General features: G+C 35.3%; 1 protein-coding gene across 1 annotated transcript in view; it reads right to left on the reverse strand.

Annotated features, from left to right (window-relative positions):
* Positions 1-20,562, reverse strand: part of STXBP5L (syntaxin binding protein 5L) — a 341,807-nt gene that overhangs the window by 10,589 nt on the left and 310,656 nt on the right. Inside the window, exons 23-26 of the mRNA XM_081815272.1 lie at positions 15,692-15,862; positions 13,337-13,576; positions 6,640-7,000; positions 1,248-1,413 (exon numbers count right to left, since the gene is read on the reverse strand). Coding sequence (XP_081671398.1) covers positions 1,248-1,413; positions 6,640-7,000; positions 13,337-13,576; positions 15,692-15,862 — 938 coding nt within the window. The remainder of the gene's footprint in view (positions 1-1,247; positions 1,414-6,639; positions 7,001-13,336; positions 13,577-15,691; positions 15,863-20,562) is intronic.

Below are 20,562 nucleotides of genomic sequence, written 5' to 3' on the forward strand. Positions count from 1 at the left end.
TCCACCTCTGGCACAGCCACATATAGGCAGTCTCTTCCAGAGTGCTGTGGTTGTCTCTTTACTTACCTCCCTCCACACTAGCGGGTAGGGACTTGTATCTTGTTTTATCACTGTATTCTATAGCCTAGCCAAGTACCAGGCATATGGTAAAAACTCAGTATTTACTGAATAATAATAAGAAGAACATTATTATTTATTTTAAAAATATACTATGTTGGGCGCCTGGGTGGCTCAGTTCATTAAGCAACTGCTTTCGGCTCAGGTCATGATCCCGGAGTCCCGGGATCGAGTCCCACATCGGGCTCCCTGCTCGGCGGGGAGTCTGCTTCTCCCTCTGACCTTCCCCCCTCTCATGTGCTCGCTTTCTCTCATTCTCTCTCTCTCAAATAAATAAAATCTTTAAAATAAATAAATAAATAAATAAATAAATAAAATAAAAAAATACTATGTTCCAGGCACTGTGCTCAGCGTTCTTACTTAATTCTCACAGCAGTGCTCTAAGACAGCGTATGGGTGGGTTAAGTAAAATGCCCAAAGTTATACAAGTGGGCAAAATACAACTGAAATAGTTCAGAGCTTATACTCTCAACCTCTAAACTAAAACTGGCTTTAGTTTTCTTTTTTGTAAAATAAGTGGGTTGAACCAATTAAATCTCTAAGATGCTCTTTTCAAATTTTGTAACTGCTTATCCAAGGTTAGATAGGCATTTATATTTATTCTATTTCAAGGCTCTGCTTACTGCTATGATAAAAAACAAATGCCCAATTCTAACCCACCAGAAATGTATTTATTTTGTATGGCTCTTAATCAAAATTAATATTTCTTCAAAAAAAAAGTCCATGAGCTCCCTGAATTGTATGCAAAATTTTTGTGTATATGTGCATATTCCCCACCTGGGAGGGAGAGAGTTTATAACCTTTTTTTTTTTAAGAGGGTTTATAATCTTACAGAGGATTCTCTGTAGGTAAAACAACAACAAAGAATAAAATGAACAAACAAAAAATCAACCATTAATATGTATGATCTTCACTTTCTCCCTCTCACTTCCCTTTTTCTTATTTTTTTCTGTGTATACCTAGACCCACACTAAACTTGACAGGGTCACAATGATGAACATATATTCAAAACATATTCTAGGGAAGGCATATTTATTGCCTGGCCCAATAATACTTTAGCTTTTAGATATCTCTCTAATTCTCTTTTTACAACCATGTCCAGTGTTTATTCATAAATGTGCCTGACCTACCTGAAGATTATCACACATTTCTTGGCTGTATGTTAACCGCTGAATTTCAGTAGGAGAGACGAGGTATAATGCCTGGCCTTCATTGGTAAAACAAAATGTCCGTGCTATCCTCATGTCTGTCAGTGGCAAATAATTAACATCCAACACTGGGCGAAGACTAGGTAGGCTAAATGGAAAAAAGCAAATCCACGTTTCATATTCAGGTTGTTAGAAGCTTTAATTTCTCTGTGTAAAATGTGCAGACCCTTACATAAAAAATTATTTTTATACCACTATTTTATGGTTGTTTCTTTTTATTCTCTTGAAGTCTCAATGGTAAAAAAACTAGACTTTCACATTAAATCATATATACACAAAAAATCATGGGCCCCATCCTTTATCTTAATCCACACAGATACTTAGCAGATATCCTTGGAGGCTGGGTTAAATGCAGTGGCCAGCAATTTCAGGATACTGTTTGCAGCATTTCACAGGTTCCTACAATATGGTTATAGTCTGTGGTTATGGCAGAAACACCATAGCTAGAAAGTGGCTGACTGCATACTTGGCCTACTATCTCCTTTTAAGGCAAAACTCCTGAGTCTGAGGAGGTTATGCACTGATAGACACATGGAATGGATCCAGTTCACTGTGCCTGGCAATGGAGTGGCTTTGCTCCCCATTCCTCTACTCCCTCTATACACAAGATATGAAAATTACCTATAACTTAGGTCACCTGCGCTGAAGGCATGATGAATAAATAAACATGGTTAAGGTTATAAGGGAATGAGAATAAGTTACAGATAATAGAATTTGCATAGCCAAATGAATACCACTCATCTCAAGTGTCTTACCAAATGGCTATAGTCTTATCCTAATGTTGTAGCCCATGATTTTGCCTATTCATTAGAATGTCCATTTGGACCTGAACAATTCGTCTCCCTTTCTTTTCTCAATAGAACTTAGTTTCCTCAAGATATTTTACAATCCTTAATACTGCTCAGAACTTGAGTTTTGAAGAGAGTATAAAGAATGTCCCTTTGGATACTTCCATGAGCCAGTTTTGCAAACTGCTGAAGAAAATTAATCTCATTGCTTTTAGATCACACCTCTAATGCCAAAAGGAGAAAAATAAACTTGTCATTAAATCTCAAGCTTTGAAATCATTCAACTGATTCTGATGTGTATAATGATTTTAAATTATCCCAGATCATAAAACCAGTACCTTGAAAAAAAAGTACTGACTTCTCTCTTATGAAAGTAGTTTGTAATTACAAGTTAAGCCTTAGAACTTTATCATATAGAATGGGACCTGAAATCTGTGCAGTTGGAATAAGCTTTCCATGAGGTTCTAGCAATATATTGTCCAATATGGTAGTCATTAGCCATATATGGCTATTGAGCAGTTGATATGTGTGTTGTGTGAACTGAGATGTTCTGTAAATGTAAATTATATACTGGATTTCAAAGACTTACATGTTATGGCATTTCAAGTAATTAAGATCTTTAGGATATGAGTCCAAAACAAACCTAGTTACACAGACTTCCATGATAGATTCAGTCAAATTAATGGGTGGCAGTGGGCGAGGGATTCTAATGGACTTTTCTGATAAACTACATTATTTATGTAGCATAATAAAAGTAAGCCAAGAAAACAAAAATGGTGTGATTACTTTAGGTAGGAAAAGGAAAACAGTAATTCAATTGCTAAAGACTAGGAACTAAGTGATTTTAGTATATGTGCTGCCAAAGTAAGCAAGGAACTACGTGATTTTAAAGCTGAAAAACAGATTTTTTTTCTGTGCAGGGGACACTTTATAAGGAAAAAGTTCACATAACTAGCAATGGTTCTCACTAAAAATGACTATCAGAGCCCAGTTTGAGAACTTATTTATAGATAAGCCTCTAGTATCCCTTTCTACTATTTTCTAGGTCTGGGTACATTAGCATATAAACAATCATTAGCTACCTGCCAACCATCAGAAAGGTAGGACTTGAGAAGAATGGACTCAGTATAGTTCATTTCTGATAGGATCTGGAAAGATCTAGGAAAATACTTAGCATGGGAAGATGATCAATTGGTAATGCCAATTCAAAGGATTCAGTTCTTCAAGCCACATATTATTCCCTAGCCACAACTAATATATTACTAAAATCATCCCAAAGTAATTTCCTTTCAAATATTTTTGAAATCCTCAGGAACACATGAAAATTTTCCACTAGGACATAATATTAAAGTAGCATTATCTTGTAAAGCAGCTTTTACAAAGAGCAGAGGAAGACAGAGATATCATCTTAACTCTCCTGTTGTTATGACTCCTGTTCTTTTTTAAACTCTATTGTTTTTATTTCTCAAGAAATTTCCCTTCTCAAAATGTCAATGGTAGCACATATTTATTTAAATGGAAATTAATTTGCAGATATACCCAAAATCATTCGAGAAAACAAGACACACTAAAATTTTACAAAAATAGGGTAATCACTATCAAGCTAAAAATCTCAGTTGTGACAACAGTTTAATGTCTTTTAATTTAAAATAAAAATTTGGAGTGACTAAATGGGAGCTTAGGGGAGGGCAGGGTATGGGTGATACACATTTTTTTTTCCCCTCAAAACTAAGGCATTCTAGGAGTTAAGTCATCATTTTCAAACAAGACTGGAATGATTTTCATGACAAATACCGAAAAACAGTTTGAGAAAGAGAAACCAGATAAAAGAAAGAACCAGAAATATCTAAGAGAATGAGAAGACAATAAATGTTTTTATTTTTTCAAAACTTTAACTACTTTTCCTTGGGTTACAAATCTATTCATGTCTCCCCTATTTAAAGAAAATAAAACAGTAAAAACATTCTTGAAAACCTAGTTTTGCTCTTGAACTGCTTTCCTGTCTCTCATCTCTCTTTTTAACCACAAAATTTCCTGGAAGAATAATCTATACTAAGGATTGGCAAACTTTTATTAAAGTGCCAGATGGTAAATATTGTAGGCTTTGTAGGTCATAGGGTCTCTGTTACAACTACTCAACTTTGCCTTGTCTTGCAAAAGCAGCCAGACATTATGTAAGCAAATGGGTGTGGTTGTGTTCCAAAAAAACCTTTATTTATGGACATTGAAATTTGAACTTCATATAATTTTCACATATTATGAAATATTCTCTGATTTTTTTCAACATTTTAAAATATAAAATTCATTCTTAGCTTGCAGGCTGTACAGTATCAGATTAGAGGGAGGGCAGGATAGATATGGTCTGTGGGTGGTAAGTTTGTCAGCTCCCGATCTCTACCACTGCCTCTAGCTCCACTGAAAATTTAGTTTTTGCCTCCACCATGCTCCCAAGATTTGCCTTCTCAAGGATCACTAATACCCTGTTAGTTGCCAGGCCTAGTGTTTCTTCTTCTACCCAAATTCTTTGGCCTCTCTGCTATATCTGACTACCTCTTGACCATTGTCTTGGTGGTCTTCTATCTTTTGTTTGGATATTCTTCTACAGTTTCATGAAGTTATTCTCATCCTTTTCCTATGTCTCTGATGACTTCTCAATATCCTCTGCTGGATTTTGTTTCTTTTCTACTACATAAATGTAGAGATATCCTCAAGTTTTTGTTCCCAGATCAGTCTATTTCTCCTTTCTTTTTATACTGTCTTCTCTGATGATCTCATTCACTGCTGTAATTTTCACTAATGCATTTACATAGATGACTTCCAAAGCTGGATCTTCCATATTTTTCTAGGAGCCCAGACCTTAAATTGTTTGCCAAACTTCTGCAGGACGGCTTAAAAGCACCTCAAATTCAAGGCATTCATTCTCAAACTTCTCATTATCAGCTTTTCCAAATTCTCATAACTTTCCCATCTGCTAATGACATCACTGTTATTCAAGTTCATAAAAATTTTTTAACCTTTAAATTCTATTCTAATTTTGAGATTTAACGATCTCCATCACCTTCACAATCAGTTTTACATTCAGCAAGTTTCTCAATTATCCCTCACATCTGTTTCTACCTTGCTTTCTATATAACTAACATTTTAGTTCAGAAGACCATTTCAAGCTCTCCATATAATTTCTTAATGTATAGCTAGAGCAGGTTAGCTACTAGCTGATTAATATCAAACTCATTAGCCTGCCATTAAAGGTCCTCAATTATTTACTCCAATCTACTTTTTCAGTTTACCTTCCTCCCAACATCTCCTTTTTAATAACATATACCAACTATCTCATGACTTTGAATTCTGAGGACTTAGTTTATGTCTAGAAGGTTCAACTTGTGTATCTTATCTCCCCCAATTTAATAGTAACCTTTTTAAGGACTAGGACTATGTTTTTACTAATTTTTATATCCTTCACAGGCCTAGTATAATGCTTTACTGTCTCAGTGATTTTTGGAACCAGGTGAGTTGTTAAAACAAATGATAGTGACTTCTACACAGATTATGTTTATTATGTGTTTGTTGAACTCATAAAATCATTAGGTAATTAATTTTGTATCTAATGAATTTTATTTTAATTTATTAACAGTATAATGAAATCTCTCAGCTGATATCATATTATTATGGTTGTCAAAGGGCATAAACTTCCAGTTACAAGATTATTAAATTCTGGGGATCTAATGTACAACATGATGACTTATAGTTAACCATACTGTATTGTATACTTGAAGTTGCTAGAAGAGTAGATCTTAAAAGTTCTCACCACACACACAAAAGTGGTAACTGTGAGGTGATAGATGTGTTAACTAACATTATTATGGTAGTAATTCCACAATATATACATATATCAAATTATCATGTTGTACACCTTAAACTTACACAATGTTATATTTCAATTGTAGTGATAACTTTTAATATACTGTTCAGTGCTGGTCTCACTCTTTCCTAGACTTGCAACGTCAGGCAAATTTGAGCTTTAATTTATTAACATATGTAAAATGGAGGATGCAAATACTACTTTGTTTTCCTATGTCCTACAGAAATCATAAGGACCAAATTTAACTCTGTATGTAAAGTTCTTGTGTGGATTATAAAACATAGTAAAAGTAAGTTCATTTCTTTCCCTTAGAGTTTATTCATTTTTATATTTTATGCCTAGCATAATATCTGAGAGATAACATATGTTCAGTAAATGCTTGTGGATTAATGTGTGAATGACTAGAAAAATCACTCATTCTTTAGATTCCTTGACATCAATTAAAATATATATTTCATTCACAATGCAATGCATTTTTAGCAAAAGCAAAAAATAAAAAAATAAAAACCCCATAGTTTCCTCAAATTGTCAAATAATGAAACATTCACAAACAATGAAGCAATGATCTCAGGTTGCTTCTTGATTGCACATTACACATATACTTTTCAGAACTGTACCTTGGTCACACTGTTGTGATTACCAGATAATTTATAAAGAAGGCAAGTACCTCATTATCATGATATGCCCATTGGCACAAAAGCATGCCAAGCAGGCACTGTTACACATGACCACCACATCTGCTTGGAGTATAAAAGATGTCTCGGTGATGTTATGAACATAAAGACAAGTCTGAGAAGGCAGTGAGAAGACTTTGGCTTGTTTTTCTGAGCAGATTATTGTATACTGATGATCTCCTATTTCTTGGGATGGAGAAGGGCAGTTCATGACCAGTTTCCTTCTCCAAGATTTTTCATTTTCATCTACGTTGTTTGGATCCCTCCAAACTTCATATGGCGGTTGCATTAATCCGCCATTTCGGTCCATACAGGAGAATGTTAGCACAGCTCCTTTCAGTGAGAGGAATGTACCTATAAAAACAATTTCATATCACTGGCATGTGAAATTCTTTCTAAAACAGTTGTTATTCATTTATGGGCAGTAAATGTTTTATACTGATAATTTACATCTATAGTGTCATAATATTGCAGTAATATACATGTATCAGTAGATTTGTGAGTTCATCATTTGCAATTTCTTGGCATCATAGAATGTTAGGTCTAAAAGGGGCCTAAGACATCAACTTGTCAAATCCTTTCATTTTATTAATGAGAAAATGGAGACCCAGAAAAGTGATGAGACTTGGGTCATGTCACATGGCAAGTTAGTGGTTGAGCCTGGACTAGAACTCAGGTTTCCTAATTTCTAATCCAGTATTCTTTTACCATACTATATAGACCCCCTTAACATCCTTTTTTAAAAAGCAAGTTTTAGAAAATTTATAATTTTCACTTATTGAAAGAAGTTCAACTGAAAAAAAATCATACCATCTGATTCCATTTCCTTATTTCTTAGTCTCATTTACTAGAAAATGGTTTTTTTTTTCTTCTGAAATTGAACACCTAGAATAAATTTCATGAAATTTTAACATATAGAGTTCATGCTTGCAATTTTGGTTTTATTAAAAAGTCCTTTGGCTCTTAGGCAGGCTTATGCATCTTTATACAGAAAAGAAGTTTACTCACCTGGATTCTCCAAGTTTGAATATCCATGCCCAATTATTACCTATGGGTGTTTTGCCAGTCCCAGAGGACAGGATACTATAAAGCTTAAGAGGTAACCTGTGATAGATTGATCTTTGGACATTATCAGACTGTCCTTAAGCAATGCCCCAGCAGTCTTTTTCTTCCTTTGTCCTCTGACATCATGCAGAGAGAGTAAGGGGGTTAACCCAGGCTGATATGGCTCAAGAGTGTACATACAACAGACACTTGAAAAAGAATGATAAATAAAAATACATTCCATTTAGAAAGTACTCTATAATTTAACATACTTAAAATTTATCAAATTTAAAATAACATGTTTAGGTGATTTAACATCCCAGTTGTGTTTTAAAATCCACTTCAAAACTAAGAAGACTGTAAATGTCCTACAAGGGTAACTGAAGAAAATAGGAGAGCAGGGTTTAGGCGCTTCAGTGTGAGGGTCAAGGAATAAAAGAACAGTTGTCCCAGTGTCCCATGGGGAAAAAAGATAATGCCAAAAGCATTAGACTTTTACTTGGTATGAGGAAGATTTTGAGAATAGGGTGTTGTAATCTAATTTTCACTTAACAGAATCACTCTTCCTGCTGGGCATATTCTAAAGGGAATCAAGGTTGAACAAAGGGAGAACAGTTAATAGGTTAGTACGTTAAATCAAGGCAAGAAATAGATAGAGGTTTCCTCCAATCAGGTGGTAACAACAGAGATGGTGAGCAGTGATCAGAATCTGAGGATACTATAAAGGTCAAACCAATAGAATTTGCTAATAAACTGGATTTAGAGTGTGAAAGAAACATAGTGGTCTAGGATGATTCTAATGTTTCTGACCTGAGAAACTGGAAGGATGGAATTGCCATTAACAGATGTGGGAAAGAATATGGGGGAAAGGAAAAGAATACCAGGAACTCAGTTTTGGATATGTTAAGTTTGAGACGCTTATTAGACATCCAAGTGGATGTTAAGTAACTGGATATCTATGTCAGAAATTTGGAGATGGTTACAGACTATAAATACAAATATATGACCCATCAGATTATCAATGGCATTTAAAGTCATGAGGCTGGTTGATTTCATTTTGGCCTTGAATATAAATAAAAAACAGAAAAGGTTTGAGCCAGTCTTTGGGCATTCTGATGTTTTAAGTCCAGTGAAATGAGAAGGAACCAGCAAAGTGGACTGATAAGGAATGGCTAGAAAGTTAGGAAGAAAAGTATGTAAATATAGTGTTCTGGAATCCAAGTGAAGTGTTTTTAATGTAGGGACAATGGTAAACTGTGTAATATGTTGCTGATATGTCAAGTAAGATGTGGCCTGAGAACTGACCATTGGATTTAGCCATGAGTTCAGTGGTGACCTAGATAGAAGTTTTTATTGATTGGTATGGGAGAAAGCTTGATTAGAATGGAGACGAGAGAATGGGAGAAGGAAATTTGAAATAGTGAATATAACACAAACATTTCAAGGAATTTTGCATTAAAGAGAAAGAAATGAAATGGAGCATTTTGGGGGATAGATTCAAGAGAGTTTTTCTATTTTATTTATTTATTTAAGATTTTATTTTTTAAAGTAACCTCTACACCCAATGTGGGACTTGAACTCACAACCCTGAGATCAAGAGTCACATGCTCTACCAACTGAGCCAGCCAGACACCCCAAGTTTTTCTCTTTTAATGGGAGAAAGAACAGCATATTTGTATGCTGATCTAGCAGAAAGATAAGTATTTATTACCATTATAATTACACAATTAGGTGTAATAATACAAATATAATGTAATTATATAAAGGAAACAGAGGAAAAGTTGCTGGATTGACTTTCTTGAGTGTACAAGTAGAGAAGTTGGCCAAGTTGGGAGCTTACACAGTTTAGTCATAATAACAGGAGAGAATATAGAGACCATGGAGAGATAAGCAGACAGGAGATATAGATGTGGTGGTTGAAGTTATTATCTGCTTGTTTCAATTTCCACAGTGAAAGAGGACACGTGGTCATTAGCTGACATTGAAAAGAGCAAAGGAGGTATTGGGGGTTTGAGAAGAGTGGAGAAATATAATTGTTCAAGAGCATGGGAGAGAGGACTAGGGAAATATAGTAAATATAATCACCCAGCAGCAAAGGAGCCTAGTTGAAGTTATTAATGATTTATTTCAAAATGAGACTATTTATTGTGTTTATATATTTTTCTCTAGCCATGTTCAACTACACAGGCATAGAAATAAAGTAGGTAGAATTAAATTTAACCAGAATTGTGATTAAACTGAATTTTCATGTGTAATACTGTGATTTATATTCTGTGTCTGACACAGAGCTCCTAAAACCCTTGGAATTTCTAAATGAGAGGGCAACACAGGTGTCTTTTATTATGTTAATGAGGTGACTTTTGGACCTCACCCAAGGATGGGGGCTGGTTGCCTGAGGAACCAACAATGTGATTAGAGGTTAGGACTTTTAGTCCCACTACTTCCCCACCACGGGGCAAGGAAGGGGTGGGGGCTGGAGATTGAATTCAATCACCAGTGGTCAATGATTTAGTCAATCATGCCTATGCAATTAATGAAGCCTCCATAAAAACTCAAAAGGGTTGGTGAATAGGTGGAGGTGCAGGGAGAGTAATGCTCCTGGAGAAGGCTTGGAAGCTCTGTGTTCTTTTTCCCTACTCACCTCTTCCATCTGGATGTTCATCTGTAAATTTTAATAATAAGCAGGCAAACGGTAAGTAAACAATTTCCATGAGTTCAGTGTGCCACTCTAGCAAATTAATTGAACCCAAGGAGGGGGTTGTGGGAACCCCAGATTTATAGCCAATGGGTCAGAAGCACAGGTGATAAACTAGACTTCCGACTGGTGTCTAAAGGAAGGAGAAAGGGCTGTTTTGTGGAACTGAGCCCTGAACCTGTGGGATCTGATAGTTATTTCCAGATAGTGTCAGAATCGAGTTAAATTGGACATCCAGCTGGCGTTGCAAAGAATTGCTTGCTATGAGGAAAAACCTCCACGCGTCTGGTGTCGGAAGTGTTGTGAGTGTGGAAGTAGCGTGAAACTAGAAGAGGTACACAGGACAAACACAGAAGGAGGAAGCACTGGGTTTTTCCCTAAACAGGAGCCAAGAATTGTAGCTTTTTCCATCCCAGCATGTAAAGTTGCTTTTGTAGAATCACCTGGGAGCTCGTTAAAAATGCAAATCCTCAGACTCCACCTCAGACCTACTGACTTGGAAACCCTTGGGGCGCGGCCCAATAATCTGTGTTGTAACAAACCCTCCAAGTGATTCTGATACAGACTAAAGGGATAACTACGGGGAATGGATAATCTTTCGGTGCTTTTCCATTCTCAGTGGAAAAATTCAATGATTTAGTGCACTTCAAATTTTCATATCATTGAATTTGTTGTCAAGAAAACCACAGTAGATTAATGTGAAAAGTTTCCTTAAAAAGGAGAAGTGGGCTTTTCTGTGTTGAGTGGCTTTTGATTGCTGATTCAATCTCCTTGTTAATTATAGATCTGTTCAGACTTATTTCTTCATGATTCGGTCTTGGTAGGTTGTATGTTTCTAGAAATTTATCCATTTCTTTTAGGTTGTTCAGTTTATATGCATAATTATTGTTCACAGTAGTAGTCTCTTATGATCTTCCAACTAGGCTTTCTCTCTTTTCCATGGTTATTTATAAAACACATCTGAACCTACCTTCATAGTTAACTCTTTTATGTAGCTCTTAAATACTTTTTTTAAAAAGAGCAGTTTTAGGGTTACAGAAAATTGAGTACAGAATTCCCATATGCTCCCTTTGTCCTTTATTATTAACATCTTGTATTAGTGTGGTACACTGTTACAACTGGTGAGCTAAAGTTTTGAAAGAACTGGAGAATAATGACAGAAAATTGGAGAAGACAGGTTCCCATTATGTATCTTTAAATGGTCAAGGAAAAGCTTTGCAAATATTAACTAACCAGATACCACATTATTAAGTTAAATCTCTACTTATTTTGTATTTTGCCATCATTTTCAGTCTATGTTTGTTAAGAACGGTAAAGGACTTTCCCATAATATTGAGAGATCTGTTAAATTAATTCCAGATCTGTTTATTTCTAGGCTTGTGACATAGAAAACCATATTTGTTAGACTATCTCTTAGAAAATTGTCTTCCACTTACAGTTGTAAACTTGTGTACACAGGAGTTAGATTTTCACCTTTAAACTTGTAAGGAATGCCTGGCACATATTAGGTGTCCAATATGGATAATAATTTATTGAGTTAAATAGTGGATTGACTTAGCGTTTAATAATACATTATGACCTCACTGATCTGGCTCTAATTCAATCACTGTAAGAGAATTGTGCATATTTCCTTAAAATTAGGAATGTAGTAAAAGATATTTTCTCATCATGGAGTATGTTTACAATTAAAGTGACCCTAAGAGATTAACTTTTAAAATACAATGCATTTTATGGGCTGAATTGTGTCCCCACCAAATTCATATGTTGAAGGCCTAAACCCTAGTACTATATTTAAGGTAGAGTTTATAAAGAGATGATTAAGTTAAAAGGAGGTTGTTAGAGTGGGCCAATCCAAACTGGTATCTAAGAAGAGATTAGGATACACAGGGAGACACCAGAGGTACATGCATACAGAAGGACAGCCATGGGAAGACATGGTAAGGGTGGCTATCTACAAGCCAAGGACAGATGCCTCAGAAGAAACTAGACCTGCTGACACCTTAATCTTGATCCTCTAGTCTCCAGAAGTATGAGAAGATCAGTTTCAGTTGTTTAACACACACACACACACACACACACATTTATCTAAATTTGCCACACTAGTAGAGAGCTGACTATTCCACCTACAATAAGTAAAAATCTACAAGAATTTAGCACACCAGTTAACAAAATATAACTCTAACCTAGCATTCTATATATATGCATTCTTTTAAAATAAAATTCCTTATCCTATATATTAATAAAATTCTTTATTTTTTTACTTAAAAACTATCTGAAAAACATCATACACTGGAAATACAAAGTAAAAGTTATTGAGAAGAACAAATTTTAAAATATTCAAAGGAATTGCATGAGGAATCACACTCATCTCTTCTTTGCAAGGAAGGAAAGATAATTCAAGAGAATACAACATATGCTTTAGCAAAATACTTGTAACTTATGTTAAATTCTTTAGGCACTAGGATAAAAAAGAAAGAAATTGTGTGGCATGCCTTTGAAACAAGATGGGAAGGTTACCAAGGACTTTAGAAAGCTATGTCAAGTCAGACTGCTTTTAGATTAATTGTTCTGAGTTCTTCAGGGATGATTAAAAAACACTCATAGGCTCTGATCTGGCATGGAACTTTGGAGAAATAATTCAATTCATTAAATACTTTAACTTTTGCATTAAGGTTTTCCTTAGTGCTTTTCAGAAACCTTTTTCCCAAGGCATTGTTTAGGTGGGCAGTTCCACAGTTTCCTACCATAGAAATAATTATATTATTTTATCCTAAGGAATGGTAAGTTGCTGTATGACAAATGTTGGGATAGTATACAATTTATGAAATTTTCAATAGTTTCCAGTATACAGAATACTTACAAACTTTATTCCAGATCAATATAAATTAATGTTATACCTTATCTTATATCTAACTATTAAAAAGTAGCAATTGAGAAATAAAATTCCTTACCACTTGGCAATACCATGACTGGCTCTGTAAATCTTTGTTCATCTGCTGAAGGTAGGTTCAGGGAGATGATTAAAACCATTCCCAGACTAGTTCCAACAAACAAACAAGGGGAGACCATAGGGTCATTTTTCCGAGCAAAGGATTCCATGAAGTATAGTGCTGTAATTGCTTCTTTTGAATCTTTGTCAATACTGGAGATGCTAGAGCTTCTAGAACGATTATAGGAATTTTCTCGGCTTTCTATAGAAATTCAGAAAAACAAAAATTGTCAGTGTATTTCCATAACAAGTAAAGTCAGACTTAGTACATGAAAAACAAAATTATGAAGGGGAAGTAGAATTTGATTCCTTGTTAACTGATCTGGAAGACTGCTTGTCCAGTTCATCAGCTTATTTTGATAATGAAGAGATTGAAGTCCAGATATGTAAATCACAAACTTTGGCAGAGCTGGAACTAGAAGTTGAGTCTCCAGAGTTCCAGTTCACCAGGTTTTTCTCCCTACATTACCTCACAAATTAGTTGAAATTTTCTGGTCTGGAAAAAAAAATATTTAGTCTGAGTAGTCAAGGTTACAAGAATTTCTGGTACCATTTTAATTATGGTTTCCTTCTATCTCTCAATTGTTGAAAATAGTCCTAATGATTTCTTGGCAATTCCCACCTACTGACAACATTATGGCTACTTAACTGAAAGGTCACAAATGTTCTTGGTGAATACATTTCCCTAACTGACATAATTTTTGGTTTTGCTATATTTGGAGTAACTGCAGTTGTTATATTTACCAAGGCCAAAAAGAGCAAATGCTATATCCCTGAACTACTTTCAGGATACCAACTTGAATCCAAATCCAGTTCTAACTTTACCTAGAACCAAATAAGAAGCTGTAGACAGGACCATCTCGTTGTTAATAGTAATCTGAGAGGGCTTCAGCCCACCTAAAGGAAGTAGGATGGTTTCAAGTTTTCCTGCTCATCAACATTTACACATGTGCACACTCCAATAAGCATAAAAGAACCTCCCCCCCTCCGCCTCAGTTAAATACTACTGGAGTGTTTTGTTCTTATAATTGCTCCAGAGTTCAAGTTCCTTATATTCTTTTTTCTATTCCTTTCTTTCTTGATAGGTCAAGTGTGACTCATTTTTATAAAAAGAGACTAAATATAAATTCCTTAGACTCTTCTTTTTCTAAAAAGCAAAATATAGTATTCCTAATCCCCCTCTTCTATCCCTCAACAAGTTTGTAAAAATAATTATTTGTAATAGAATTTAGAGATGAGAGGGAGCTTGGATATGATCTACACAATTCTATAGATTTGGAGACAGAGACATAGAGTTAAGCAATTATCCCAGAATCCAGTAGAAGTTAGAGGCAGAAATGTCTAAAACTCAAAATTCTCAACTCAACCCATTGATTAAGAGTGCTACTTCTATAACCTTTACATTTTGCTTCTATTATAAAATTCCTAGCTAATATGCTTTTGAAGTTTTTCCATTCGTGGTTCATCAACATTCAAGTTTGTTACTCACACACCTGTGAGAGAAATAATCTCATCTACACATCCATGAACCAGATTTAGTATGGTATAATACTAAACTTTAAAATTTTTTGTAATTTAAAAAATTTTTTAAATTTAAATTTTTAAATACAGGTCATTACTAAAAAGTTTTTGAGGAGTGGTAAATGGGAATTACTTTATAGAATAGAATTACTATAGAAAATCTTCTAAGATTATTTTTTCCTATATCTTTCCCCAAAGTTCTTTGTCAGCAAGACTGTAGCAACTAAGTTACAAGATTCCTTTTTTTTCTCCCTCTCTAAAAATTTCTGGCCTTCTAGCTCTTATACTTTAATCCCTGTTCCAACACTCATTCCATAAACATGCAATTAATCCTTCCTTTTAAAAACATATGAAGATTGCAAACTTTAGAACTTAAGATTTTGCCTTTTTCTTGGTCATACTCACTTGACAGTTGAGGAAATGAGGGTTGCAAGACATTAAATAACTATCTACTGATAGAGACACTGAAAGGCTTACCATTGAGATGGATGGAAACTCTCAATTGCTGCTGGGAGTGTAGAGAACTGATTAAGGCATAGATCTCCCCTCGTACAGAGGAGGTGTCTGCCAATAAGCACAGACATTCTGGTTTTAGAGATGAAGAAGGAGGTATAGTGAGGAATGATTTGGAGTCATGGCCACAGCTTGACCAGCTCTCAGTCACTCATTGCCTAGAATTGACTGTAGTTTTAAAGTATCTTTTACACCAAGACCTACATCCCTTGTCCTCTAGCTCCCATTATCATGGCATATCAAATTTTAATTGTATCCACAAAAATTTGTATGTTTAACTTACCTTCTGTTGTGACTGGTAAAGAAATTTCCATGCAAGCAGCTGATTGTGCTTTCCGAAATGGTGGTCTTCCAGGACCCCAGCGATTTACTTTTGAAACATCAGCACTTGACAGACGTTTTCCAGAACTGCAACTCTGAGAGGTTGGACTTGTGCAGTGTCCATTTACATGATCTGTATCAAGAGGAAGAAGGCAGCATAAATATCATAATTAAATCTTCATATAAAGGAACCCAAATATGTAGATTAATGAAGAGTGAGAATTCCTTTTTTTTAAACCATAGAAAGATGGCTAAGCCCTTGCTATTTTAAGATTAGTCACATTTTCAGTAGTTAGCCAAAATTTCATAAGATTTTTATTACATATAAGTTCATTTTTAATATGTGGTTAATTAACATAGCTTAAAATTTATTCTATATCCCCATTAAGTATTATACCATTTAATGGCCATTACAAAATAGGTTATAGCATTTGACTTTCTTTTGCATAATTTAAATATACGCCTATTTATATAAGTTTTGGAAGTACCTCCAGTGCTTGGAGTTTAAAACATAGAATGGAAGCATCTACTGTGTAGTTGCAAATAGTACTTAAGAATATTGATTCTAGAGCCAGACTGCCTGGGGTCAAATCCCAATTCTACCATATACAAGTTGTACAAATTACTGAAGTCTTCATACTTTAGTTTCCTTTTCTATAAGTTGGGAAAATTATCTACCTCATGGAGTTTTTGTGATAATTCATGTCACATGCCAGAACACTTCTTGGTATATGGTAAATTCTGAACAAAAATTATTACTGTCATTCTTGTTTCAGACTATTTAAACTGCTCATGTCTAAGGCAAATAGTGCTATTTATTTAGAGCTAGCTTATGAATTTATCTCTGTTTTGATAGAACTTAAAAACTTGGAAATAATGCCACCAAAAATAGGTCTTTTTTAAATGCTAATATATAGGGCGCCTGGGTGGCTCGGATGGTTAAGCGTCTGCCTTTGGCGCAGGTCATGATCCCAGGGTCCTGGGATTGAGTCCCGCATGGGGCTCCTTGCTCAGCAGGGAGTCTGCTTCTCCCTCTCCCTCTGCCTCTCCCCCTGCTTGTTCTCTCTCTGTCTCTCTCGCAAATGAATAAATAAAATCTTAAAAAATAATAATAAAATAAATAAATGCTAATATATAATATTTGAAACATCTCATAGTTCTGTAATATTCAGAGTACATTTAAAAATGTACTTTGGTCATTCAAAGGACAATAGAGTTAAATGGAGAAAATCCTGTTTAACATCCATATGGTATAACTGTCTACTCCATTATAGACTTTTTGTATTGCAGAGTTTGAAAAAAAATTGTCCATTTCCTGGGTTTCCTTGTGCAAGGATGACAATCCAATTACGTTTCACCATTCATATGCATTAGTGTGTTTTGCTATTTTTTAAAAAGGAGAGTTAACATATTTATTAAATATTGAAATACCAGACACTTCATACACATTACCCATTTGATCTTCACAACAGCCCGGCAAGGTAGATGCTTTATTATCCTGATTTTGCAGTTGAGAAAACTGAAGCTCAGAAAAAAGGTTTGGAAAATTGTCTAATATTATACAAATAGTATTCATGGAGGCAAAATTTGGATCCAGATTTTCTCACTTAGTGTCTATATGCTTAAAAACTGGGCCACAGGGTCAACTAAAGTATTTGGTAAGGGATAGCAATTTTGAAGACATATTTAATAGGGTTTAGGAGTAGCCTGTGTAATGCACATTGAGATCCATCCTTTTTGGGTGCAGTCATCTTCCATATTAACACAGATCTTGGGATTCTCAGGATTCCCAGGTGGAAAGGCAGAAATATCCCTTAATGAGTTAGTCATGGGGAGGCTTAAGTCAAGAGCTCTACCCCTCCTGCACTATCAAATGTAGTCTGATAAATAGGAAAACACTGAGAACAATAGCTGGCACTAACAAAGACTTAGAATGAATTAAAAAATGGCAACTTTGGTGGCCCAGTCAGTTAAACGTCTGACTCAATTTCAGCTCAGGTCTTGATCTCAGGGTCATGAGTACAAGCCCTACATTGGGCTCCATGCTGGGCATGGAGCCTACTTAAGGAAAAAAAAAAAAAAGAAAAATTGGGTACAAATTGCAAAAATAAACCCCCTTCTGCATCCGGCTGTTAGGAAAAGTTGCCCTTCCATCAGGCATGATTGCCTTGGTTGGAGGACACGTTGGTTTGTTAATTGACTTAATGTTGGTTTGCTTGATTAATTTGTTTTAGCAGGAAAAGAATTTATGGAAGGATATTAGGCCGCTGAAAACCTCAAGGAGAACCTGTAAGGTATACTCAGAAGCTTTGCAGGCCAAAACAGTGCCCAACCACACTGGAGTTACTATTTTAGTAAAGAACCACTGTTAGTGGCTCAGCATTGATGATGCTGGAATTAGATATTAGGAGCTGTGCTATTGCTGGCCAGGTACAGCAGGACATCTCTGCCATCATAATCACCAAAACTGAGGTTTATGTAATTTTTAATTTGTCTTCATTTTAGTGTTTTTTGACTATTCTCGTTTTCTACCTTTTTGCTGACATTTTGAGATTTTTAAGCTCTTATTTTTAGGATTTTTTTTTTTTGAAGAATTTTAAGCTGAAGACCTGGGTGTACTGAATCGCAGACTTCCCTTGATCAGCGTAATTTTTATCTCCAGTTTTAGTTTGATTCTACTATAGCAAACTTTTCATAGCTATGATTTTGTTGTCAAAGCTAAAAGGGCTTTGAATGAGCACAGGTTTATATACCTTGAGTTTAATGTTTAGTTTCTGAAATCCGAAGTTTCAAAGAGCTTCTTTCTCTTCATTTCTCCATAATTACCCATTTATTCAAGTTTAACTTATAATTTGTTCATTTAAAAGTAGATGTTTACAACTACTTGGGACCAACTTTACAGTTTTAGGGAAAATAATCTCTTACTGAAAACATTGCCTAAGGCTTTGTCAGTGATGAATAGAATGTTTTAACTTGCAATAACTATTCTTAAAATTTCAGCTTCAATGAGGTATAACTGACATATAAAATTGTAACGTACATAAAGTGTACATCATGATGATTTGATATAGATCGGGAAAGGATTCCCACCATCTAATTAATTAACATGCCTATCATTTCACATATTTATTTATTTTTTGGTGAGAACATTTAAATTCTTTCTTAGCAAATTTCAATTACACATTACAATGTTATCAATGATAGTCATCATGTTTTACATTAGATTCTCAGAACATACTCATAGCCGAAAGTTTGTACCCTTTTACAAACCTTTCCCTATTTTTCCTACTCCCCAGCTCCTGGCTACCACCTTTTCTATTCTGTTTGTATAACTTCTATTTTACTTTTTAAAAAGAATCCACATATAAGTGACACCATGCAGTGTTTGTCTTTCTCTGTCTGGCTTAGTTCACTTCACGCAATGCCTCCATTCATGTTGTTGCAAATGGCAGGAATTCCATTTTTCTCATAGCTGAATAATATTCCATTGTGTATATATATACCACATCTTTATCCATTCATCCACTGACAAGACACTTAACGTTGTTTCCCTATTTTCGCTATCGTAAATAATGCTGAAATGAACATAAGAGTGCAGACAGTCCTTCAATATACTGTTTCATTTCTTTTGAATATATACCCAGAAGTGAGGTTGTTAGATTACATGGTAGTTCTATTTTTAATTTTTGAGGAACCTCCTGCATATTAAGAGCAAGATAGCTGGTTTGTAGAAGCACACCCTGAATGCCCCTGTTAATCATTATCTTGAGAATGTATAGATCCTGTGCATCTTCTCTGTTATTTTCCACAAGCAAGATAGGTAGAAAATGTGCTGTTCAGCATTTCAGGTCAAGGGCTTCAGGGTTGGCCAACCTAGAGTATCTCCTTGGTAATGCAGAATGTCCAGGTGGTGGGCTTTTATCTCTTTGGAACATTTGCCATGCAAGGAGGGGCAAAGCTACAGAGAATTGCTAGGATAATTACTACACTATAAAAGTTTGCTGCATTTAGTTTCCAGCCGCAGATGCTTTGTTCAGTTGGCCACTCCTGGACTCCCTGTACTTAAGTTCCCCCAATAAACCTAGGTCTCGATCGCTGTCTTTGGGTCATTCCTTTGTTCTTGCTGGGTCATCACCCCCACTTGGCTGAGAGTCTACAGAAATGCGGCTACACACCTCCATATTGTTTTCCATAATGGCTGCAGCAATTTACATTCCTACCAACAGTACATAAGGTTACCTTTTCTTCACACCGTCCTTAACACTTGTAATTTCTTTTTGATGATAACCACTGTAAAAGGTATGAGTGATAGCTCATTGTGGTTTTGATTTGCATTTCTCTGATGATTAGTGATGTTGAGCACATTTTCATGTAACTGTTCACCATTTGTATGTTGTCTTTGGAAAAGTGTCTATTTAGTTCCTCTGCCCATTTTTTTAAATTTAATTATGTTATGTAAATCACCATACATTACATCATTAGTTTTTGATGTAGTGTTACATGATTCATTGTTTGTGAATAACACTCAGTGCTCCATTCAATACGTGCCCTCTTTAATACCCATTACCAGGATAAACCACCCCTCTCCCCTCTAGAACTCTCAGTTTCTTTCTCAGAGTCCATAATCTCTCATAGTTCGTCTCCCCCTCCGATTTCCCCCCCTTCATTTTTCCCTTCCTGCTATCTTCTTCTTCTTCTTTTTTTTTTTTAAACATATAATGTATTATTTGTTTCAGAGGTACAGGTCTGTGATTCATCAGTCTTACACAATTCACAGCGCTCACCATAGCACATACCATCCCCAGTGTCTATCACCCAGCCACCCCATCCCTC

Source organism: Leptonychotes weddellii, chromosome 1, assembly GCF_054177405.1.
Source record: "Leptonychotes weddellii isolate Sample4059 chromosome 1, ASM5417740v2, whole genome shotgun sequence".
In the NCBI taxonomy this organism is placed as follows: domain Eukaryota; kingdom Metazoa; phylum Chordata; class Mammalia; order Carnivora; family Phocidae; genus Leptonychotes; species Leptonychotes weddellii.